General features: G+C 45.4%; 1 protein-coding gene and 1 non-coding gene across 2 annotated transcripts; both read left to right on the top strand.

Moving 5' to 3' along the window:
- Positions 1–9,970: 9,970 nt before the first annotated feature.
- Positions 9,971–18,773, top strand: Eif5 (eukaryotic translation initiation factor 5). The gene is made up of 12 exons (XM_052184975.1): positions 9,971–10,070; positions 10,186–10,379; positions 11,211–11,490; positions 11,604–11,685; positions 11,938–12,110; positions 12,267–12,378; positions 13,757–13,896; positions 14,182–14,340; positions 14,826–14,987; positions 15,247–15,411; positions 15,708–15,842; positions 16,700–18,773. The coding sequence occupies exons 3-12, from the start codon at positions 11,419–11,421 to the stop codon at positions 16,787–16,789; spliced, it is 1,290 nt and encodes a 429-aa protein (XP_052040935.1). The 5' UTR covers positions 9,971–10,070; positions 10,186–10,379; positions 11,211–11,418; the 3' UTR covers positions 16,790–18,773.
- LOC127688200 (small nucleolar RNA SNORA28) lies at positions 12,758–12,883 on the top strand. The gene has a single exon (XR_007978610.1). It is a non-coding gene; the product is annotated as a small nucleolar RNA SNORA28 (small nucleolar RNA).
- Positions 18,774–19,131: the final 358 nt, after the last annotated feature.

Here is a 19,131-nt window from a genome sequence, read left to right as displayed (position 1 = left end):
TGATTCCCAGGACCCCCATTGTAGGAGAGAAATAATTCTCTCAAGTTGTCCTCTGGCTTCCGCTTGATGCTGAGTGTGTGTGTGTGTGTGTGTGTGTGTGTGTGTATGTAATAATTAAATAAAATATAATTTGGGAAAAAAAGAGCTTTGTAAATACAAGCAAGGAACACCAAAACTTGCCAGCATCCACTGGAAGCAGAACAGACAGCACGGCCTTGAGATCTAGGGCCCACTTACCACTTAAATTAAGGTAGGTCCAGCCTGAGAAAGTCCGTTTCTGATGTAACTCCTGCACTACGTAGTGCTCAGTTACCTGTGATGCTTAATCTCAACTGCCAACGTGATGGGGAGATACAGAATCTCGTGGGAAACAAGCCTCTGGGCAAGCATCTTCACCAAGGTGAAGGCGACAAGAAGCCCCACCCACTGCAGACTTGCCACGCTCCTGTGATGGTGCCTGCTCTACCAAGATAAACTGTTCCCTTAACCTCGAGCCAAAGTAAACCTTTCCTCTCTTAAATTGCTTCTGTCGGGAGATTTTATCACAGCAACAGGAAAGGAAATGAATGCAGTGCTCCAGTCTCCCTGGTTTCCCGGTCAGAGGCATGATCTGCTAATCCCAGTATGTGTGTGATCACTTATACATGTTGCCTTCGTGACACTGAACTTGTGGGACCACCTGTATTTTCAGTTTCCAACACTATGCAATAAATAGATCTCTTCACTCTAAAAAAAAAAAACATTAGCCTGCCTCAGCTATTTCTTTTTTTTTTCTATATTCTTTGTTTACATTCCAAAAGCTTTCCCCTTTCCCAGTTCCCCCCTCCCCATATGTCCCATAAGTCCTCTTCTCTCCACCCATTTTCCTATCTTTCCCCCTCCCTTTTCTCTGTCCTGGTAGTCCCCTACAATGCTGGATCAAGCCTTTCCAGGATTAGGGCCCTCTTCTTCCTTCTTCATGGGAATCATTTGATATGCTAATTGTATCCTCAGTATTCAGAGCTTCAGGGCTAATTAATATCCATTTATCAATGATTGTATTCCATGTTTATTCTTTTGTGATTGTGTTACCTCGCTTAGGATGATATTTTCCAGTTCCAACCATTTGCCTAAAAAATTCATGAATTCATTGTTTTTAATTGCTTAATAGTACTCCACTGTGTATATATATCACATTTTCTGTATCCATACCTCCATTGAGGGACATCTGGGTTCTTTCCAGCATCTGGCTATTATAAATAAGGCTGCTACGAACATAGTGGAGCATATGTCCTTATTGCATGCTGGGAAATCCTCTGGGTATATGCCCAGCAGCTATTTCTTTATAGTAAGAATACATATCATATAGTAAGAATGTAGTATACTATTTCAGACTGAAATGTTTTGTTGAATGTTCAAAATCTCTAAGGCTGGAACATGGAGGACATGTAAATGTATGAATAAAATGAATAAAGATTAAAAAAGGTGGCCGGGCAGTGGTGGCACATGCCTGTAATCCCAGCACTCTGGGAGGCAGAGGCAGGCGAATTTCTGAGTTCAAGGCCAGCCTGGTCTACAGAGTGAGCTCCAGGACTATACAGAGAAACCATGTCTCAAAAAAAACCAAATCCAAAAAAAAAAAAAATTAACAAAGGTAAACTAAGCAACAGTGAATGCTGAGGCAGGTGTGGGTCCATGCACACCTGGACGGGGTCAGTGCACAGGTGTGGGTCCACACACACCTGGATGGGACAGTGCACAGGTGTGGGTCCACACACAGCTGGACGGGGTCAGTGCACAGGTGTGGGTCCATGCACACCTGGATAGGGACAGTGCACAGGTGTGGGTCCATGCTCACCTGGACGGGGACAGTACACAGGTGTGGGTCCACACACACCTGGATGGGACAGTGCACAGGTATGGGTCCACGCACAGCTGGACGGGGTCAGTACACAGGTGTGGGTCCATGCATACCTGGATGGGACAATACATAGGTGTGGGTCCATGCACAGCTGGACAGGGACAGTGCACAGGTGTGGGTCCATGCATACCTGGATGGGACAATACATAGGTGTGGGTCCATGCACAGCTGGACAGGGACAGTGCACAAGTATGGGTCCATGCACACCTGGACGGGGGCAGTGCATAGTTGTGGGTCCATGCACAGCTGGACGGGGACAATGCACATACTTGGGCAGAGTTCATGCATAGCTGAATGGGGACAGTGGTGCTCCTTCATGAGCACTCAAGACCTTAGCTAGGGCTCTGATCATCCGGTTAAGACAAGACTATACAAGTTGTCTTATGAGAATGTCCATTATGCTGAGGATTTGAATTTTCCAAGTGCCAGAAATCTAGACATATATGTAAAATCCCCCATTTTTAAGACTCTATTTTTCATTTTATGTGCTTTTGCCTGTATGTAATTGTACCACATCCTTGCCTTTAGAGCAGTGAGTTCTTAACTTTTCTAATACTATGACCCTTTAGTACAGTTCCTCATGTTGTGGTGACTCCCAAACATGAAATTATTCTTGTTGCTACTTTCTAACTGTAATTCTGCTACTGTTATGATTCGTAATATTTTTGGAGATAGAGATTTGCCAAAGGGATCGTGATCCCCAGGTTGAGAAGTACTGCCTTAGAGGCTGGAAGAGGCATTAGATTCCCTGGAACTGGAGTTAAGAATAGCTGTAAGCCACCAAGTGGGTGGTAGAAACCAAACCCAGGGCCTTGCAAGAGCAATAAGTACCCTTAACCACTGAGTCATCTCTCTAGCCCCAAAGCCTCCTAATCTTTAAAATGTTAGCCGTCCAGAACCTGTAAGGTCTGTGTGTATTGCCTACAGGATGCACAGTGGCTGGTGAGGGACAATCAGTGGTGCCCTCACAGGAAAAGTATCCTCACAGGTCTGTTGCAGACTGTAAGGCACTAGGTGCCCAGTCTCCCCTCCTAGGACTCCCGCCCTGCCTTCCTTCTTATCTGTCTCAAACAGCATCAGAACAGCCAAATCATGAGTAAGGGAAGAGAAACACACTGCCAGAACATGGATGCACCAAGCAGGTCAACCTGTCCCTAACCGTGGGAAGAACCCGGAAGCGAGTGGGTAGCAGAACACTGCAGTCTTGCAGGTGCGTGCTAAGCACGCTGTGAGCAACAGAAGGGAACATGAGCACACGGACCTCACCAGGCATGGTGACCAGAGCACCTCAAGGTCAGGCTGATTCTAACAAGCATAGGCCAGGCCCACGCTGCACTGCTGGACCTGGGGCTTGTTCATACAACATACCGAGTCACAGGCCTGCCTCTTCACCTGCTGTCCTTTGCACACTGACCGCCCCGGGGCACCTAGAACCAAAGTTCCTAAGTCTGTGGTCTGTGGGGATCCGAAGTTAAAGGACATAGAGCTTTTATGCAGAGTGCTCTCCTGGGGTGCAGGACACCTGCAGCCTCTGGGGACTTGCCAGAGAAACACCCTTTGTCAGGCCCAATTTGCTGACTTAAAAACATTTTAAATTACATTTGTTTAGTAGTATGTGGGCATGTGCATTGCTGTAAAGTGCCCGAGAGACACGAGCCATTCAGTCCTCTTCTTCAACTATGTGGGTACTGGGCAGAAACTGAATTGCAGGAAGCCCAAGATGCGTTTGCCACTGAGCCATCTTGCTAGCCCCCAATCTGTGGTTTGATAAGCTTCTGTCCTGAGAAGAACCAAGTCCCACAAAGGTAAGCAGGAGAGCTTCCTTATAAGAACTGAATGGATCCTAGAGGCTGGAGAAGTGTGCGGTGATTGACTGTGCTCGCTATGTAAGCATGAGGACCAGAGTTCGCTCCCAGGTGCCCACATAACAAGGCAGGCATGGCTGTATATGCCTGTAACCCAGCATTGGAGGGCAGAGATGGGCAGATGCTGAGAGCTGGTCAGCCTGGCAGAATCAGGTAAGATTCCAGTTCACTAAAAGACTTCCTCTCAATAGGGCGGTGGTGGCACATACCTTTAATCCTGGCCCTGGGGAAGCAGAGGCAGGTCTAGCTCTGTAAATTCAAGGCCAGGCTGGCTACAGAGTGAGTTCCAGGATGGCCAGGACTACACAGAGAAACACTGTCTCAATGTCACCCCCAAAAGAGAGAGACAGAAAGAGACTTCCTCTCTCTCTCTCTTTTTTTTTTTGGTGGGGGGAGGGTTTCGAGACCGGGTTTCTCTGTGTAGCTCCGGCTGTCCTGGAACTCACTCTGTAGACCAGGCTGGCTGCCTCTGCCTGCCTCTGCCTCCCAAGTGCTGGGATTAAAGGTGTGTGCCACCTCTAATGGTGTGTGCGAGACTTCCTCTCAAAACTGAGTAAAGATTGATAAAGACATCCATCTTCAACTCCTGGCCTCCCCACAGACCTGCACACTCACATGCAAACAACACACACACACACACACACTCCCATACACACGCTGTACAGGGGTAGAGAGACAGATCCCAGAAGCCAGCCATACATATTGGTACTTGGTATCAGATGGAGATGACCCCCACACCCCAGGTAGCCCTAAGTGCAAAAATCTATCCAGACATAGTCCCAGGGAGTATAGCCTGACACTCCAATAACAGGGACCTATTTTCCACATATCATTAGGGATCAGGGGTCACCAATAGTGCCTTCATCTGGGTAGGCAACTCACTACACTCCTAGCTGATAGGAGGGAGAGAGAGGTAGGAATGAGCGCGCTGCTCTCTCAGATGCTTGCAGGTGGCTGTCAGACCCAGAAAAATGTAGCAATCGCAGGGTCTCGGGCAGGCGGAGCAAGCACTGTGCAACACCTCCACAAGCACTTACAGTACTTATGCCAAACATTCCTGTGGCCACTAGCAGTGGGGGTGGGGATTAAGTCCAGGGACCATGGACCTGCTGCAGTCCCCGGCCTGGTGTGGAGCAACTATCAAGCCCGGAAGCTTCCTCATTCCTGAGGCAGCTAACACAAGAGCAGAGGCAAGGTTCTCACTCAGAAGCCCCAGCACCATGTGGGAGAGGATGAGAGGGCTGACTCACCCCATTCTGGACTTCTTCCCCTTTCCAGGAATGGCAGACCAGGCGCTGCAGCCAGAGCACAGCTTGGCAGGAGGAGGGTGCGACTTCACCTGGCCGCCTATCTTTCCCCAGACACTCCTGCTTCCTGCTCCAGGCTTCCACAAAACCAGATTCTTTTGTTCTTCTCAAAAGCAAGGTCCCTGACCTCAAACTGTGAGGACTGCTAAGTGGCAGGGAGAGTGAGCAGAACCCTCAGGGAAATGATGTGCACCCCAGCGATGTGAGCTAGGGGAGGTGGAGTAGGCAGGGCGTAAAGCTGGCAGCGGGTCTCAACCTGTGAGTTGTGACCCCTTTGGGGTTCATATCAGATACTTAAATTACAGTTCATAACAGTAGCAAAATTATACTTATGAAGTAGCAACAAAACAGTTTTATGGTTGGGGTCATCACAATATGAGCAACCGTGTTAAAGGGCCACATCATTAGGAAGGTTGAGAACCAGCTGGGCTGGTGGCGGCGCATGCCTTTAATCCCAGCACGTGGGAGGCAGAAGCAGGCAGATTTCTGAGTTCGAGGCCAGCCTGGTCTGCAGAGTGAGTTCCAGGGACAGTCAGGGCTATACAGAGAAACCCTGTCTGGAAAAAACCAAAATCCAAAAAAAAAAAAAAAAGAAGGTGGTGTGGTGAGAACCACTGTGCTAGAGGGTCAGAGGGTCAGAACTTCAGGGACAAGCTTCAGTGGGGTGGGTGTTCACCAATCAAGCACACACACACACACACACACCTCAAACACATAAAATGAAAAGCAAATTCACATACTACCTGTGCATAGAGAACTAAATCTCAGCTAAATATTTGATGCTGTAGGACATAGAGCATCATCAACATTTATTTGGATGACCAATATTTTGATTTGCCGGGCGGTGGTGATGCACACCTGTAATCCCAGCACTTTGGGAGGCAGAGGCAGGAGGATTTCTGAGTTCGAGGCCAGCCTGGTCTACAGAGTGAGTTCCAGGACAGCCAGGGCTATACAGAGAAACCCTGTATCCAAAATCCAAAAAAAAAAAAAAAAAATGGATTTGCTAACCATAATGGCTAAGGATGCTACTATACATACATTTGTAGTGCAAAATGGCAGAAATACATTTACAGGAATTTCAAAGATTGAAAAATTTGTCCTAATCCAAAGCCAATATTCCCTAAGCAGTTTTGCTTTTTTGTATTGTTTTAATTTGATTTTTTTGGGGGGAGGGGAGTTTCAAGACAGGGTTTCTCTGTGTAGCCCTGGCTGTCCAGGAATGAGATCTGTAGACCAGGCTGACCTCAAACTCAAGAGATCTGCCTGCCTCTGCCTCCTGAGTGTTGGGATTAAAGGTGTGAACCTCCACTTCACTATGCAGCGCTCTATAAAACACAAGCAATCCAATTAGGTTTGGGGGTTGTTTTGTTTTGTTTGAGACAAGGTTTCTCTGTATAGCCCTGGGTGCCCTGGAACTCTGTAGACCAGGCTGGCCTTCAACTGACAGAGCTCTGCCTGCCACACACACCCAGTAGTGAAATTACCACACCCAGCCTCTCTCCTTCTACCATGTGAGCCCTCGGGAGCAAATTTAGGTTATCAGTCTTTGCCAGAAGTACCTTTACTTACTAAGCCTTCTCACTAGCTCCCAACTAACATGAAAGAGAGAGAGAGAGAGAGAGAGAGAGAGGAAGGGAGGGAGGGAGGGAGGGAGGGAGGGAGGGAGGGAGGGAGGGAGGAAGGAAGGAAGGAAGGAAGGAAGGAAGGAAGGAAGGAAGGAAGGAAGGAAGGAAAAAAACAACAACAAAAATTTCTAGCACAGCATATACTGACTGACACACGATGAAGAATGGCGTCCCTTAGCCAGAATGAAACCACTCTTTCTATAAGAGCAATAAAAACACTTCATAACTCACGGTGTCTTCTAACCTGAGCAGAGGTGACGTGTGTTGACATTGCATAGTGTGTCAGCACGTGCAAGGCACTCTGCACATGTCATGTGCTCAGAGCCTTGGCGGCAGGGAAGCCATTGGTGGCCAGCTAGGGTGACACTGTCCCAACACTTCAAAGTCATTCACTATACGTGCGACTTTGAGTTAAATTTTGGTCACTTAGGGATCGATGCCTTTTACTGTTGCCATAGTTCTCATGCTGCTACGCAATCCCATATGGTGGCAATGCACGGTTGAAGAAGCTGTGATTTAGGGTACCAGCCCTTAAAGCAGCCAAGGCTTCTGTACTCACCAGATAATGCCCACTCCCTTGTGGCATCATTGATGCCTTGTCTTCTCTGTGCACACTGAGGTATAGGCTAATGTGCCAGGAGAAAAATTATGCTCCTGTTCTCTAGCCCCTCCTCAAGCAAGAGTCCGTGACTGAAGTGACTATGCGCAGCCTTAAAAGCAGAGAGACAGATGTCATAAAGGGGGCAGAGCAGCCGACCAACCAGGGGGCGAGGGCTCAGAAACGCGTAGTTCTAGTTCGGGAAGAGTTGATTTCAAAACTCAGGGGACTAATTCAAACTAAACAGATTCAGAGACACCAATGTCTAAACAACCAGCCAGCCAATTTCCTCATTTGCCTCTTCAGCAGCTACTCATGTCACCTGTCCAGTGCCAACATGCACAACCCACGGACAAGGATTTCATAAGCACCAAGTGTCCATCACTTCACAAGCCGTGAGTACCTGACCGGAGGAAATAACCTCTGAATGAGGCGGGGATGGAAATAGGGAAATGACGCAATAGGCTTGGCCTCAAACAAGCTGGCGTTCCAAAGCTACCTGGCGAATATTAAAGGGCTGTCATCACCTGTAAGTATAGGCACAACACCCCTTGCCAGACTATTAGTTACATATAAACCACCTCATTACACTTCGGTATTGACTAGGGAGGGCTATGCCATATGCTGGCCCAGAGAAGCCCTGAGGTCTGAGAGAACTGGGTACGCGAGCTAGTTCTGCAAGTCACAGAGAAAACGGCCTTGGAAAAGCAGCTTCGTCCCCCCTACTCCTCCGACTTCAGTTGTTTGTAAAATGGGGATAAAAAGTCCTCAGTATTCAAAGTCTTATCAAAGTTGTAGGATATAAGAATCTGATAAATGGTGTGATTAAAGGTACTTCTTAATGTAAACAAACAAATTTAATTAAAAAAAAATTAAAAAGCACTTAGCACCGGGCAGTGGTGGCACACATCTTTGATCCCAGCACTTGGTAGGCAGAGGCAGGCAGATTTCTGAGTTCAAGGCCAGCCTGGTCTACAGAGTGAGTTCCAGGACAGCCAGGGCTACACAGAGAAACCCTGTCTCGAAAAACAAAACAAAACAAAACAAAACAAGCACTTAGCTGGGTGTCAAGTACATGTCTGTAAGCCCCCTACTAGGGAGGTTGAGGCATGAAGAAAAACTAATACAAGTTTTTATAGTTTCATTTAATTTGTGGCCGTCCTGGGACCCATTACATAGGCTAGGCTAGCCTTTAACAGAGATCCGCCTGCCTCTGCCTCCTAAGTGCTAGGATTAGAGGTGTCAGCACATCTGGCTATTACACATTTTCAAAATGAAATTAAACATCAAGCCATCGAACATACAGAAAAAAACACTTTGTATAGCGTTACCAAAAATACTTTTCTGAGACAAGCCTCTTACTTCAGACTAGTTTCACACCATTTTCTGAGAATTTCTAAAATATTGCTATCTGAGTTCAGCCAAGCGAAAGCTCAATCTGTTCCAATACTGCTAAGTCATGATCTATGGTTCACAGAAGCACTGCCTGAGATCTATCTTTCCACTTTACTGAGGGGAACCTGGATAAGCACAGAGCTGTAAAAACTGGACAGCCATGTACTGTGAAATAAAAGCTACAGAAGTGAGACAAATCTTTCAGTTCTGCATCGTCTTTATTCTGCCCCACAGACATGGTCAATTAGCTTTACAAGGCTTATAAATCATGGGGAAATAACCTTGGACTTGGGCAAAACAAAATTGATCTTTCCATTTTAACCTTCTTACAAATTCGACTGACTTAGAACAAAGGGCAGCCCCTCTTCCCTAACACTGCTCTTTCTCCCCATCCAGGAAATCACGCAGCTGCTAAGCCAGACTGCTGCTCTCAGAAGCCTTAGGAAGGTGGAACAGGTATTTCTGTATTATTTTAGTTGCTCTCTGGTATGATTTCAAGTGTCAATAGAAACTTTTACCAAAAAACGAAGTTCTTTTAAACAATGGGAGAGTGTCTACATAACAAAAAAGTCGGGGGGCTCTTCTTCCGAGCATAAATTGCCTCCTCGAGTCCACCTGCCAGGGGCCAGGCATTAGCCTGGGCTTCACAAACTGGGCTGGGCTGGAGAGTGGCCCTACGTGGCGGCTGAGCACCAAGGAGGGGATGGCTAAACTCCGAGGCACAGCCGGACCTTACTGGGGTCGAGACTATACCAAGATGCCCGAGGGCCCAGTTACACACAAAAGGTGGCGTTTCCATGGTGGGAAACCTCAGAGCCACAAAAACGGAGTCTCGGCTAGTCAGCGGCTTTGCTTCCCGAGCTCAGGGAGAGAGGCACCATATGAGATGGCAGACACGGGCCAAGTAGTAAGAATGGTGGTAGGGAAGAGGTAATGGGAAGCCGCACTTTCAGGAGCTCCTGGCGAGGTCTGGAGGAGCAGTTAGGTCCGGCGTGGCCCACAGAGTCTCACGGTGGATATACTCGGCCCCGCCCGCGGGGCCAATAGGCAGGCGCCATATTGCCTGAACGCATAAACTCACAGCGAGCCCGGCTATCGCGAGACCGCGAAGGCCTCTGGGAAGGACGGAGGGGGAAGGGAAAGGAAGGGAAGGAAGCTGGGACAGGCAGGAGGCGGGCCGAGACCACGAGTGGAGCCCCAGGAAGTGGAGGGCGGGGAAATGTAAGATTGACATGCCTCCAAGCCAATGAACAGAGAAGTTGGGAGGGCCTGCGGCCAATAAGCAGTTGCTGCCCTGTGCAGGGGGCGGGATCCGGGGCCGAGGGTAGCTTGAGCGCGGCGGCGGCGTTGTTCAGTCAGAGCGAGAACATTCCAGAGGTGAGTCCGCGGGGGGCGGTGGCCCGTGCCCCTGCCCAGCGCTCCCGCCCCTCCACCCCGCGGGCCGCCGGCGGGGGCAGGCGCCGCCCGCGGCTCACAGCCGTGTCCCCGCCAGGTCGCCAGGTTCGGCGCTGTTGGTGTGGACGCGGACGTCGCTGGGACAGTCCCTCCCGCTGCTCGGCGGCGGCACCTGCCCAGCCGCCCCTCCGCTCGCCGCCGGCCCCGCCGCTCCGGACCCGGTTTCCAGCGCCTCTTCCTCCCAGTCCCGGGCGAGCCGCGTTGGGTTTATGTCTTTATTTGACGAAAACGGTGAGTCGCGGGCGGCCGGCCATGGCGGCGGCAAGATGGCGGCGCGGCCGCGTGACCTGCCGCGCGTGTGGCGCAGTTTGGGGGGGGCCGGTCTCTGCGGGAGCGCGCGCGCGCGCGGCCCGGAGCCGGGCTGAGTCAGGCCCGGGGCGCGTTTGTGACTCAGGGAGGCCGCACCTCTGCCCCGCCGGCCGCCGGAAGAGGGAGGCCGGGCGGTAGGCTCCGACTATCGCGTAGCCATGGGGACGAGGGCGAAGGTCGGCCGTGCGCCCGGGGAGCGAGCGAAGGGAGCCGGGCGCGGCTTCGGCCGCGTTCCTCGTGCTCCGACGGAGCCAATGGCTCCCGGCCCGACCGTGCCGCCCTGAAGCCACCGGAGTCGGCGGTTGGCAGGTCCGGCTCGACGTTTCCCGTCTTACAACGATGGCAGCCGGGGGAGGCGCCATCGGAGAAGTTGGTGGCCCGCGGGCTTGAGCCGAGGGAGAGAAGGGCCCGGGCCCCGTTTCGGCGGTTACCACGCGGTCGCTCGGCAGGGCCAGCCCATGACTCGCCGGTGGGCTTTGACCTGACAGACTCGCGGCCGCTGAGGCAGCAGGGTTTGTGTCTCGTGTTGTTCTCCTGGTTTCGAGCCTTGCCGCGCCACCGTCACAACTCTGGTCAAAATGGTGGCCTCCTGGGTTCCGGGAGTTGCCGGGATGTCAACTGGTCTCTCCCGAGAACGGGGCTTGTGAGGCTGGGAGTGTTAGTTGTGTGAGGTGCTCGGGGACAGGAAGTCACCGGGTAGGAGTGATGCTAAAGCTGTGGGGTTGTTGTGTGTTTTCTCCTTGTCTCTTTCAGAGCTGTTGCGCAGCCATTGGTACCTGTATTGGGGAAACATAGCATACAAGCAAGAAGCTTACAGCCTCAGTGGCGAAAATTTTTTCATGTCAGAGACCGAGAACTCTTGCAGTCGTTTATGTCATCCCTTCTTCTCCAGACAGAAGATACCAAAAAGTTGCAATCAAAGATCTGTTCATCTTATTGATAAAGTCACTAATAAGCCAAAATGTCTGTCAACGTCAACCGCAGCGTGTCAGACCAGTTCTATCGCTACAAGATGCCCCGTTTGATTGCTAAGGTAACGCTGACTTTTATTTTAGTGGTCTGTTGGTCCGCACACTCTTGGTAGGTTTTGAAAGATTACGTTTTACAGGGAAGACAGTGCAAAATTGAAATTCTTATTTCCTTTAGGTTGAGGGCAAAGGAAATGGAATCAAGACAGTTATAGTCAACATGGTTGACGTTGCAAAGGCGCTTAATCGGCCTCCAACGTGTAAGTAAAGCTTGGAGAAGCCTGAAAAGGTATATTACGGATATAGTTTTTACAGTCTTTGAGCTATACATCTTTCTTCAATCATGATAATTAGCAAGCTGGAACTGCAGACCTACTTGATTGGGTGTCATTAAGCCACCCTGGCTGTATTTCAGTTGCCCTGTAATTTTAACACACGGTGAGTTTTTGTATAATGTTCATGTGCGGCCAGTGCTTTAGTTAACTATCTTGAAATGTATTGTCTTTATATAGATCCCACCAAATATTTTGGTTGTGAGCTGGGAGCACAGACCCAGTTTGATGTTAAGAATGACCGTTACATTGTCAATGGATCTCATGAGGCGAATAAGCTGCAAGACATGTTGGATGGATTCATTAAAAAATTTGTTCTCTGTCCTGAGTGTGAGAATCCTGAAACAGATCTGGTGAGTGCCTTTAAGGTTTCTTCAAGACTACAATGGAGTAAATTTGGGTTAAACTGCTTAGTATTTTAGATGTTTTCTATCACTTTTATAACGCAGCAATAACTACAATTTTCATCTTTCACTGTAGATGACACTTGTTTTTACTTTTCTTAACAGCATGTCAACCCAAAGAAGCAAACAATAGGTAATTCTTGTAAAGCCTGTGGGTACCGAGGCATGCTCGACACACATCATAAACTCTGTACGTTCATTCTCAAAAACCCACCTGGTAAGTCAAGTCTTCTTAATGAATTGACTAGGAGAATAAAAAAATTAAGGTTTTTGTTGCTGTATAAATATACAGTGTGAGCTCTTAGTCATAAGTGAATTTTATTGTTTGTGTGTGCATGTGGTTTTTTCAACACAGGGTTTTTCTGGAGCTCTGGCTCTCCTCTAGATGAGGCTGCCCTCTACATCTTAAGTCCTGGGATCAAAGTCATTCACCACCATGCCCTGCTCTGGACTTTGTGACTTTAACTGACTATAAGACTTTTGAAAAATGTCCTGTTTTATGTCGCAATAAGAATGAAAAAACCTCTGCTAAACCAGAGGTCTGCTGTTCAGAGTCAAGGCTTATCTATTAAGCTACAGTGACTTTAAAGCATTGCAAGCAACACTCTGTGGCAGATGAACAAAGCTGTCTGACACAATTTGAGCTTGCTATAGCAAGAAAGTCTAACCTATTCCGGTGTTCTCTTCCCTGTGAGACAAGCCGTTATATAGGCTCAAACATTTAAATTGTTGAGTTGATCTGGTTTTCTTTGTGGTTTTGTTTAAATTTATGGGGCAAACTACCTGATTTAAACGTTCTAATCTTTAGCATAATAATATGTACTGCTTCACCTTATTTTAGTTTCAAATGTAGATAGTAAATTTATTTGATCCCTGAATCCCTTCAGAATTCCTTTTTGTTTTTGTTTTTGTTTTTTTCCCAAGACTGGGTTTCTCTGTGTAATATCCCCAGCTGTGCTGGAACTTACTTTGTTAGATTAGCCTGGCCTCAAACTCAGAGATACTACCGCTGCTACCAGGGTGTTACTTTAAGTGTATTTTTGTTTGGGCATTCTGTGTGCATGTATGTCTGAACCACATGTATGTAGTGCCCTGGAGGCCAGAGGGGGGAGGCATTAGATCCCCCTGGAACTGGATTTATGAATGGTTGTGCCACCATGTGGATACTGGGAATCTGAACTTCCAGGAATTTGTCCTCTTAATTGCTAATCAACCACTCCTTTCAGGTTTTTTTGTTTGTTTGTTTGTTTTGTTTTGTTGTTGTTGTTGTTTTTTTTTTTTTTTTGGTTTTGGTTTTGGTTTTTTCGAAACAGGGTTTCTCTGTATAGCCCTGGCTGTCCTGGAACTTACTTGGTAGATCAGGCTGGCCTTAACTCAGAAATCCGCCTGTCTCTACCTCTCCCAGGGTGCTGGGATTACAGGCGTGCCGCCGCCACCACCCCCACCCCCACCACCCGGCCCTTTCAGAATTCTAAGTGGTGGTTTGTATTATGTTGGCTTTTTCTTCAGAGAACTATGATGGTGAGAGGGTGGGATTTGACGTTTGATAGTGATATGTGAACCATAGGACTAAGTTAACTCTTATTTCACTGTAGAGAATAGTGATACTGGTACAGGAAAGAAAGAAAAGGAAAAGAAAAATAGAAAGGGCAAGGACAAGGAAAATGGCTCTGTATCCACCAGTGAGACACCACCACCTCCACCACCAAATGAAATTAGTCCTCCACATGCTGTGGTGAGTATAGTGCTCTTAAAATAGTGTGAAAAATCTGGTATTTGGTTAAAGAAAAATACTTTAATTTATTAATGTAGTGCATTTAGTTAAAACAGTGTGCTGAGTGGTGGGTTGAGTTGAACTAAACTGAATGTATCTTTAGAATCAGTTTTTTTTTCCCTGTTTAGCATTTAGTTTTTGTTTTCACTAATGTGAAAGATCTGACAAGATCTGTAGGTAGAGGTGCTTGATCCTGTCAGTGTGACTAGTTCCTATATCTAATGATCTTGGCTTTTGTGTAAACAGGAAGAAGAGGAAGATGATGATTGGGGGGAGGATACAACCGAGGAAGCTCAAAGGCGAAGAATGGATGAGATCAGTGACCATGCAAAAGGTCTGACACTTAGTGATGATTTGGAAAGAACTGTAGAAGAGCGTGTTAACATCCTGTTTGATTTTGTTAAGGTAAAGTTGTATAGTTAAACTTTTTCTCTGATATCTTTGAATTTATTTATTCAGTGCCTTGTTTTCAGTCAAGGCCACAGAGACCTGGAGTCTGTTGGGATTAAAGGCATACGCCACCACAGCTTGCCATTAGGAAGGCTTGTATTTATTTCCTTGCTTATTCCAAGAATGTATTGAGGGCTGGTGAGATGGCTCAGTAGTTAGTCAAGAGCATTGACTACTCTTCCAGAGGTCTTGAGTTCAAATCCCAGCAACTATATGGTGGCTCAACAACCATCTGTAATGAGATCTGATGCTCTCTTCTGGTGTGTCTGAAGACACAGTGTCCCTACATATAATTTTTTTTTTAAGAGAAGTATTGGAAGATATTCGGGTTGTTATTAACCTGTCTTTGGCAGGTGATAAATTGGGTAGAAATCCTGGAGAATGAGGACTGCTCTCAAGTATAGCTTATATTTTATTGAAATAATTTTTTTTATTTTTAGAAAAAGAAAGAAGAGGGCATTATTGATTCATCTGATAAAGAAATTGTGGCTGAGGCAGAAAGACTGGATGTAAAAGCCATGGGTCCTCTTGTTTTGACAGAAGTTCTCTTTGATGAGAAGATAAGAGAGCAAATCAAGAAATACAGGCGCCATTTTCTAAGAGTAAGACTTTTTTAGGTTAATTATCCATGATTGTCACCTTAGGACTATTGCTTTAAATTGCTTCAGACCATTATATTGTCATCCTGAAAATAGATAATTCCCCACTTTACCAAGTCTGGGAGCACCTGCAAATGGTAAGGGTGTCTGTGCATGACTTTTCTGAGCCAGTTTCCTAGGCTATGCTTCAGGAAAGTGAATGTGCTTAGATACAGATTTGTAATAGAACAGACAGTTGATTGTTGATGCTGTTTGCCTGCAGTTTTGTCATAACAACAAAAAGGCTCAGCGGTACCTTCTTCATGGTTTGGAATGTGTGGTAGCAATGCATCAAGCTCAGCTGATCTCCAAGATTCCACATATCTTGAAGGAGATGTATGATGCAGACCTTTTAGAAGAGGAGGTCATTATCAGCTGGTCGGAAAAGGTAAGGAGCACATAAGTTGTATTATGGCATTTCAGAAGCATTGAAAGGGCTATTGGGGCATAGGTTATGTGAAATTGTATCTAATACCTAGTCTTGTCGGCATTAAATTGAATTCCTATGCTTATCTGATGTACTTTATAGTTAAGGCAGCAGAGATTGTTTTGACTTGTAATGAGTATTCTGTCTACTGAAGATTAGGATAGGACCCAAGCTCTTTAAATAGCTCATTTATTGTACAAATAGTTTAAATTATATATACACAAATCTTCACTTCTGGAAATTCTGGGATTTTTTAGGCCTCTAAGAAATATGTCTCAAAAGAACTTGCCAAAGAGATTCGTGTCAAAGCAGAGCCATTTATTAAATGGTTGAAGGAAGCAGAGGAAGAATCTTCTGGTGGTGAGGAAGAAGACGAAGATGAAAATATTGAGGTAAATGCTAATAAGCGTGTTATTGAGTACTTGGTTGGCAATGGGTATTGGAGATCTACCACACAAACAGGGTTTTTATGTGTGACTCTGGCTGTCCTAAAACTCAAAAGAGCTGCTTCTGGAGTGCTAGAATTAAACTTCTGGAGTGCTACCCAGCTATTGGGGTGGGGGGAATAGTTAAGGTTAGTGGTATGGCTAGGCAATTGGGGTGGTTCCAGGTTTCTATTTCAGGATACAACAAAATGGAATCTTGTGGGTGGAGGAGATTTGATTCGTATTTCTAGGAAAGTAAGCATTGTCTTACCTTGAGCCCTCTTTCAATGATTGACATTTCCCCTTACATATACATAGCCAGATATGATTGTTTACACCCTTAAATTCCTAGCACTCAGGCAGAGGATCCTCTTGATTTCCAGGACAATCAGGTATTATGCAAAAGAGATGCTGTTTATTTGTTTTGTTTTGTTTTGTTTTGTTTTTGTTGTTGTTTTTAATCATGGCTTGGAGCCAGGTGGTGGTGGCGCACGCCTATAATCCTAGCACTCTGGGAGGCAGAGGCAGGTAGATAGAGTTCTAGGCCAACCTGGGCTACAGAGTGAGTTCCAGGACAGCTGGAGCTACACAGAGAAACCCTGTCTGAAAACCAAAAAAAAAAAAAAAGGAAAAAAAAAGCTGCCTGAGGCAGAAGAGTTCTAAAAGTGGTGCTCAGGGCTGTCCTCCAAATCCAAAAAAAACAAAAAAAAAAACCCAAAAAACAAAAAACATGGCTTGGAGGGGGTAGTAAAGGGAAGCAAAAACACTAATTCTCTCAAATGAAAAAAATTGGAAATAATACAGTCCTGTGTTTGTATTTCCAGGTGGTATATTCGAAGACTGCCAGTGTACCAAAAGTTGAAACTGTGAAGTCTGACAACAAGGATGATGACATTGATATTGACGCCATTTAAAAGGATGGATGCAACTTAGCTTAACAGTGTAATGCTGCAAATTTTTCTCCATTATCAGCCAGAAGTGCAACATGTATGTGCAAGAGCTAAAGTGGCTTAACATCATGCTACACTTGATACTAAAAAGCTATTACTGTGAGTGGTCTATAATTAAGCCCAATGAGACATCTAGGGAGTCCATACATATCAGTGAGCAGTTGTAGTTTGCTTATTTATAGCATGTTTCTTTCGGGAAAAACTAGTGGTGGACACATTTGGATCACATTTATACAGTTATAAAAAAATAAAGATTTGATTTTGGTCATTCTTCAGACTTTGGGCTATGAATGACTTATACTGAAGTAATTGACTACTTTTAGGATGTTACACCATTTAATTTAGGCTCCTTGAGTTTGATAGGTTGTTAGGTACTGAAAACTTGAATACAAACAAATTTAATGACCTTACTCAGCCATTAAGAAATGAAGTATTTTGAAAGTTGTATCTCCAGTCCCAGTCCATTCAGATTGGCAACTGACAATTCTTGTCATTTTAAGGAAATTTGCTGATTAAATGACAGTGTGACATCCTCATGAGAAGTAAAAATTACCTATGTGTCCTATGGTTTAAGAGCAAATTTTAAAACTTGGGAGTTGTGGTTTTTCAGTTTGTGTACACTCACCCCAAATTGTAGTCTTTCAAGTTGTGTGCATTGCACGTTGGATAAGCCAGGGAAATTATTAACAAGTAAGTATTTTGTGTGTATCTAGTGGTTGCATTGTATTGAGAGAAAAGCTTTGAGGTGTGATTAAATCGTAAACTCTTGATTCTATTTGGGAGAAACAGGAAAAAAGGTGCACTTAATCTAGCTAAAACAGCATAATTTTTCAACTTTTACCCTTAAATTATAATTTCAAGATGTTTAGACATACTGTATCTTGTGTTTGTGTTCCTCCCCTCCCCAATATTATGGTTTATTCTTTAATGCCTATTAATTTGGATATAATAGCTTGTACTTTAGATTTTGGTTGCTATCTTGCCAAAATAAGTGTTACTGTTTTTCAAGCTTGATCCCCTTCCCCAATTGTCTTATTTAAAGAGAAAGTTAAACTCATACTTCTGAGTCAGAGCCTGTATTTTGGTGTAAGACTTGGGATATTTTTTACTTCACATTGAATATAGCTGGATACCTGAGAAGTCTGGTGGTGGCCGCTGGGTGGGTTCAGCTAGCTAAGGCCTGACCAGCCCATTCAGAGCCTTGGACTTCAGACACAAAAGTGAGTTCTTACCCACTTGCTGGTGTAAGCTCTATCTGGGGTCCTGACTATATTTGAATACTTGTTTTCAGTAGTAAAAACATAGCATATATTTCTTTCCACAAAAGTGCATTCTGGGAGTAAAAAAAACCCATGTGGTTGATTTGTGTGTGGCGTACTAGCTCATGCATTATTTGGATCTTACTCTTTTTGTCATCCATCTCACAGATTATAAGACTTTAATAGACATGTAAAAAAAAAAGTCTGCATTAAAATCATACAAATATTTGGTAAAATTGAAACTGTGGTAAGAGTCTGAGTGTGGAATAGGAGTCAGTACACTTGGAATGGTGACAAGGGAAGGTACTGTGTCACACCAAAGAAGTGGTACTTGGAAAATCACTTATCTCCTGGATTTCAGATTCTTTGTTGCAAAGCACGTCCAGCCCATCCATTTATTGTCATATTTTGAGATTCTCAAGTAGATCACATTCGGCCTCAGGCTGGCAAGATTTTGTCTTAGAACTGTTGTTTTAAGGGAACCGGTCAGGTCTTAGAGACTTAGAAAGGACTTGGAATTCTGTTCATTCTGGTGCCAAACCAGTGGGATTCAAATTTCACACAATCTGGGTTTTATTCATGGAGGTTAGCCTGATAAGAGTAATCCTTCATTGCTCTATTGAGGTGTCTTAAAAAGTTTCCTGTTTCAAACAGCTACATTACTTGATTAAAACAATGTTAAAATTAAATTTGTCTGCTTTAATATTAAAAAGCTGTTTTCATTTTATTGTATGTAAAAAGCACTGAATGCTGTACAAGATAGCTCATGCTTTGGATTTGAGTGGTGGGTTTTCTATGGAGAGAATGTTAGCCCTATGCATGAAAACATGTTGGTAATTTCATTGGGTCACTGGCTTTTTTTATATATAAAGAATTATATAGATTGAAGATCCTTTTTTAAAAAATAATGCCAAGTTTACTAGGGAATTCTGACTCCAATTGAGTCTAGCCTATCTTATATTCTGGTTTCATAAAGGCCTAGCATATGGGCACTGAAGCTGGCCTTGAACTCTTGGTTTGTATGGTCGTTCATGTTGTATTACATAC

Source organism: Apodemus sylvaticus, chromosome 6, assembly GCF_947179515.1.
Source record: "Apodemus sylvaticus chromosome 6, mApoSyl1.1, whole genome shotgun sequence".
Lineage (NCBI taxonomy): Eukaryota > Metazoa > Chordata > Mammalia > Rodentia > Muridae > Apodemus > Apodemus sylvaticus.
The sequence above is the reverse complement of the archived record's forward strand: the minus strand, read 5'-3'. Positions and strand labels throughout refer to the sequence as shown.